Source organism: Octopus bimaculoides, chromosome 1 (assembly GCF_001194135.2).
Source record: "Octopus bimaculoides isolate UCB-OBI-ISO-001 chromosome 1, ASM119413v2, whole genome shotgun sequence".
NCBI lineage: Eukaryota > Metazoa > Mollusca > Cephalopoda > Octopoda > Octopodidae > Octopus > Octopus bimaculoides.
Window position 1 is genome coordinate 127,639,959 of NC_068981.1, and position 6,253 is coordinate 127,646,211.

The window sequence follows — 6,253 nt, forward strand, 5'->3', positions numbered from 1 at the left end:
ATATATATATATATATATATATATATAGTGTGTGTGTATGTATGACAGACTTCTTTCATTTTCACTCAATGCATTGGTTGACTTGCTATAGTGGAAGACACTTATCCAAGGTGGCATGCAGTGAGACTAAACATAGTTCATAGAAGAAAGATGTGGACAACGTATGCAACAAAGATCAGATGGTGAGGCAGAATTACCTTTATTTATAGGCTGAGTTGGGACCAAATAAAAGCATTACTCCTGTATTTCTCTCTAAGAAGTTCTGAAAATCTATGGGAACCACTGTTTTTCTAAGAGTAAATAAATAAAAACAAGCTGGTTTTTGACTGGGGGAGACATGTATGTTAAGTATTTGTGTGAGAATTTATTGTATGCAAATTATTTTTTTAAGGACTGAGATAAGACAGAGAGTAGAGTACTGTGCCTGAAAGGACCCTGGTTTGACTTCTTAGAATAACTTGTGCGAAAAAATAAATAAATAAAAAGCATGTATTAGCACTCATGACATACAAATCAGGAATCTAACATCATACCTACCCTACAATTGTGTCTCTTCATGCAGACATATTTCACTATATCACCTCTACCCTCCTTTAGAGGTGTTGCTTTGACCTTTGGCAGCAGAGGGTCAATGTTAGCAATTTTAGTATGTATAAGTAGTGAAACAGTGTTGTAATGTTATCGAATAATAAGTACCCTTGTTGTATTCATATGGCACCCTATTAGCTCCTTGGCATTTCAGAATGCTTTCATTAAACTTTAAATACTCTCTCCAAGCAATTGTTTATGCTTTTCCTTGTTGGTAAAAATCTTCCACCAAGTTCTTTTCTAACTACTTTTTTCTTTCACACTTCATTTCTCTTCTTCAGTTCATTATTTCATTCTCCTTAATGTTGTCTTTTAATTCTATGCTCTTACTGTAAAGTCATTTACTATCAAGCTTTCTTCTCTTGTTCTTTCCTTTTTTTTTCTTTCTGTTTTCCACCTACCGTTTCTTAATTTTTTTTCTCTCTGTCATATTCTCTTACATTCTTTTTATTCTTGTCTCTTTATCTCTTCCACCTGAAACCCTCCTCCCATGCTGAGTTAAGTTTTACTGTCACTTTCTCTCTGGTCTTTCTATCATCAGCCAACATCACCCATGACCTTCTGCCACCAGACAACCACCTCAACTTACTCTGCCAAATGACTTCTACCTACCGTTACTAATTGCTTTTCACTGCAACTAATTGCACCTCCCCCCTCTACAGACACGTACACATTCATAGTAAAGCTGTTGTCACTGGCTTCGTTTCAGATCTCTTAAGTTTCTCTCTGTAAACCTCAAGTAATTTCCAAAGTCCGGATAGTCATTTGGTGTACTAAAACATACCTGCGCATCATTGAACACATTTGGGGTGGAATATACTGTGGTGAATATTGAAAGGAAAGAAATATTTACAGTCGAAGGATAGTTTTTCAAACTGAACTGAAGAAATTCTTGCCGAAAATTTATTTAAAAGCCATACTAAATTGAATTCAATAGCGCCAACTCACTGTATACATCTACCTACTGCGTGTAAATTGTGTGCATTTACACACACACACACACACACACACAAACATACACATTCTCACACACCTTGAAAGATGCATTTATAGGTAAACATGACCATTCACACACATGATGCTTTTCAGCATGAATAGAATTGCAACAATTTTTAAGGATCTAAGGAAGTAAAGAAAGAAATTTAAAGCTTTCTAATGATTTATATTCTTTCATTGAGAGTATTTAATCTCACACTAAATATATTTTCCTTTCTATTTCTCTGGTTCATTTGTTTGTTCTGTTGTTGATGATGTTGCAGTTAATTGAAAAGTAGTGGGTCAAATAAGAGTTTTGTACAGAAGGAGAACCCATTAGGTCTGAATTTTCCAGCTTATCTTTCATCTTCTAACAACACACAGTTGTTCCCCTGTAGTCAGTTTGTAGAATGGACATTACGAAAACAAATCTAGATTATTATGTATGAAGCAAGTTCAAGTGTCCGGCGAAAGAGGAAGTCTCAGTGTGGTGTTATTACTGCTACTACCACTGCCACCACCACTAGTGCCATTGACTCTACTAACACAATTAGTGTTAGCCAAGTGAGATACTACCTGCTTTTCACCTTGCTTTGTGTACTGAATGTCATCCGAGAACCTAATTTCCTTTCCAACATTCGTTTCGGTCAAATGATCAATATCAAATCAATGGCTGCCAACTTGGTTTTGAAACTTTTCGGCATTTGTTTGTAAGTTATCAGTACCATAATTTTCGTCATTGTCATCATCACCATTGCAGCTGCCATATCTTTGTTTTTATTTATTTTATTACTCCATTTTATGACTGGTATTAAAATTGTTTTGTTTATTTCTTCAGTTTGTTGCTTTGTCACCACTACTCTGGAAATACCCTCCTACAAGCGCACTGGGATTTTTCTCACTCACTGTGCATCACACCTTCATTTACATATCACACTTGCTACCACTTTATTCTTCATTCTCACTTCTCCATTCTAACATCTCAAAGTACCCACCACTACACAACCTTAATACCACCAAACTATTCTTACAGCATCAAGCCTCATTACATAATTTCCTTGTCTCAAATTTTTGTCTTTTTTTTCTTTTATGTGTTTTATTTATTTTTTGTTTCAATGTTCATGTTATTATTCATGAAATGATGGTATATTCCTAAGATAATTTTAAGCTGAAACTTTTCTCTTTTTTATAACTCTGTTTATCTCGTTGTGCTAGTTTAGGATTGAATAGATCTTTAGATTTGAATATATTCTATATTCTTTTATTTGTTTCAGTCATTAGGCTGTGGCTATACTGGGGCACCACCTTGGAGAATTTTTAGTCGAATGAATTGACCCCAGTACTTTTTTTTTTTGAAGCCTGATACTTATTTTATTGGTCTCCTTTACCAAACTGCTAAGTTACAGTGACATGGATACACCAGCATCAGTTGTCAAGTGGTGGTGGGGGAAAACATGGACACACACACACACACACACACACACACACACACAATGGTCTTCCTTCAGTTTCTGTCTAATGAATCCACTCACAAGGCTTTGGTTGGCTCAAGGCTATAGTAGAAGATACTTGTCTAATGTACTATGCAGTGGGACTGAACTGAGAACCATATGATTGGGAAGCAAACTTCTTACCATACAACCATGCTTGCACCTATTCTTACCACACAGCTGCACCTGTGCCTATAGACTATAACCATGCTTGTGCCTATAGCCATGCCTGCATCTATAGCCATGTCTGTGCCTATTGTGTAAGAGCTTTTAGAGCAAATTAATTTTTCTATTTACAGTTGGATGCCTCTTCATATAACTGTCAACTAAATTAGCCAATGAAAGAGATTTTACTCCAGTGATTCTCTACTAGGGTCCATATAAGACTTACATGTTAAAATTTATCTGCAGTAAATTGGTTATTCTTCTACAATACACAAGATATTTTTTTTATATACAACTCTTAATAATATTCATCATCATCATCTTTTAATGTCAGCTTTCCATGCTGGCATGAATTGGACAGTTTGACTGAAGACTGGCGAGCCAGATGGCTGCACCAGGCTCCAATCTGATCTGGCAGAGTTTCTACAGCTGGATGCCCTTCCTAACGCCAACCACTCTGAGAGTGTACTGGGTGCTTTTACGTGCCACCAGCATGAGGGCCAGTGAGGCAGTACTGGTGATGGCCATGCTCAAATGGTGCTTTTAATGTGCTACCGGCACGTGAGCCATTCAGTGGCCCTGGTAACGATCACACTCGGATGGTGCTTTTAATGTTCCACTGGCATGGGTGCCAGTCAGGTGGTGCTGTCATCGGCCACGTCAGCGAATTTGATTTTGATTGTGATTTCACTTACCTCAATGGGTCTTTGCAAGCAACGCATAAATAGTCTGGTTACACCCCTGGCATAGGCCATGGGTTATGGTCTCACTTGGCTTGCCGGGTCTTCTCAAGCACAACATATTTTCAAAGGTCTCAGTCACTAGTCATTACCTTGGTGAGGTCCAATGTTTGAAGGTCGTGCTTCACCACCTCATCCCAGGTCTTCCTGGGTCTACCTCTTCCACAGGTTCTCTCAACTGCTAGGGTGTGACACATTTTCACACACCTTTCCTCATCCATTCACACAACATGACCGTACCAGCGCAGTCATCTCTCTTGCACACCACAACTGATGCTTCTTATGTCCAACTTTTCTCTCAAGGTACTTACACTCTGTCGAGTATGCACACTGATATTACACATCCATCGGAGCATACTGGCTTTGTTTCTTGCGAGCTTGCGCATGTCCTCAGAAGTCACAGCCCTGTTTCACTGCCATGTAGCATGGCTGTTTGTACACATACGTCATACAGTCTGCCTTTTACTCTGAGTGAGAGGCCCTTTGTCACCAGCAGAGGTAAGAGCTCTCTGAACTTTGCCCAGGCTATTCTTATTCTAGCAACTACACTTTCAGAGCATCTAGCTCCACTACTGACTTGGTCACCTAGGTAATGGAGGCTATCAACTACTTCTAGTTTTTCTCTCTGGAATGTGACAGAAGTTGTTCTCTGCACATTTCCAATGTTTATTGCTCATGAGCATCTGCCACATACAAAAACTATCTTCCTAGTTAGCCTTCCTTTGATATTGCTGCACCTCTTATGTGTCCATAGCTTACACTGGGTACATCTTATAGAGTTTCTACCTATGCCTTTTCTACAGATCAAGCAGGGCCATCTACCTGAAGGGATTTGTGGTTTGTCTGCCTTCCTACTTATTAAGACTTTGGTTTTAGCTAGGTTGACTCTAAGACCCTTCGATTCTAATCCTTGCTTCCACACCTGAAACTTCTCTTCTAGTTCTGATAGTGACTCAGCAATAAGAGTAAGGTCATCAGCATAGAGGAGCTCCAAGGAGCATCCTGTCTTGAATTCCTCTGTTATTGCCTGGAGGACTATGATAAATAGGAGGTGGCTGAGGACTGAACCTTAGTGGATCCCTACCTCTACCCAGAATTCTGTACTCATTGTACTCATTGCCAACCCTCACCTTACTGACAGCGTCCCTGTACATGGCTTGCACAACTCTCACTAACCATTCATGTATCCCTAGTTTCCTTATTAACCACCAGATAAGGCATCGGGGGACCCTGTCAAAGGCTTTCTCCATGTCAATGAAAGCCAGGTATAGGAGTTTATCTTTGTCTTGGTATTTCTCCTGCAGCTGTCTTACCAGAAATATAGCATCAGTGGTGCTTTTCTCTGGCACAAGCCCAAACTGCATCTCATCTAGACTGACCCTCTCCCTAATTAGTTGGGCTACAACCCACTCCGTGACTTTCATTACCTGATCCAACAGCTTGATACCTCTGTAATTATTTGTATCTAATGTGTCACCTTTACCTTTGTAGCAGTTGACTATGGTGCTGCTAGACCAGTCATTGGGTATGTCTCCTTCATGTATCACCTGGTTGACTATACGGGTGACTAGGCTGTAGCTGACACTGCCAGATATTTTGAGTATTTCTGTGGTGATTCCTGATGGGCCGGGGGCTTGCCGTTTTCATACCCTTAATTGCTTTATCTACCAAGGTGCTGTCAATTAGTATAGCTGGTCCCTCTGTTGGGTTAGCATTTGGCATGCTCTCTTTCTCCCATTCATTCTCTTTATTTAGCAACCTTTCATAGTGGCATCACTCTCTCTTTGCAACCTCATTTAATGTAGGTGAGCCATCATCCAAGCGGGCACATTTCTCTCCTATGACATCACGATTCTCTCTCACACACTGTCTTGCAACACGAAATACCTCAAGTCTTTGGCAGAATTCATAAACAAAACAATACCTACAACCTGCATACATGACACAATATTTATGCGCTACCCAAGGTAGGCGAGGGGATGATATAAGGCCTCTAGGAGTGTTTGCAGGAGACAACCGAGGATGACAGAGGATAAGAACTTCCGGTACTGGTGGAGGTGGTGGGAAGGCCGGTGTACCACCAGCCAAGAGAACTTCGTTGTAATTCTGTCAGCAGAGTATTTCATGATATAGTATTTAATGTTACATCTATATATGTTATGTTATATTTACATAGTGTGTATGTATATATATATATATATATATATATATATAGTGTATGTGTGTGCATGTGTGTTTGTGTCTGTGTTCTGTTGAATGTTATTAAATGAAAGCATAAAATAATGGTTATGGTTT

At 39.4% G+C, this 6,253-nt stretch overlaps 1 protein-coding gene across 4 annotated transcripts in view; it reads left to right on the top strand.

The window, feature by feature from the left end:
- Positions 1 to 6,253, top strand: part of LOC106883597 (sorting nexin-16) — a 114,280-nt gene that overhangs the window by 44,204 nt on the left and 63,823 nt on the right. Inside the window, exon 1 of one of the 4 annotated variants that reach the window (XM_052970293.1) lies at positions 1,825 to 2,273. The exons of the other annotated variants lie outside the window; for them this stretch is intronic. Within the exon in view, the coding sequence (XP_052826253.1) occupies positions 2,005 to 2,273 (269 nt within the window). The 5' untranslated portion in view covers positions 1,825 to 2,004. Of the gene's footprint in view, positions 1 to 1,824; positions 2,274 to 6,253 lie in introns of those variants that run through there. 4 annotated transcript variants of the gene reach the window in all.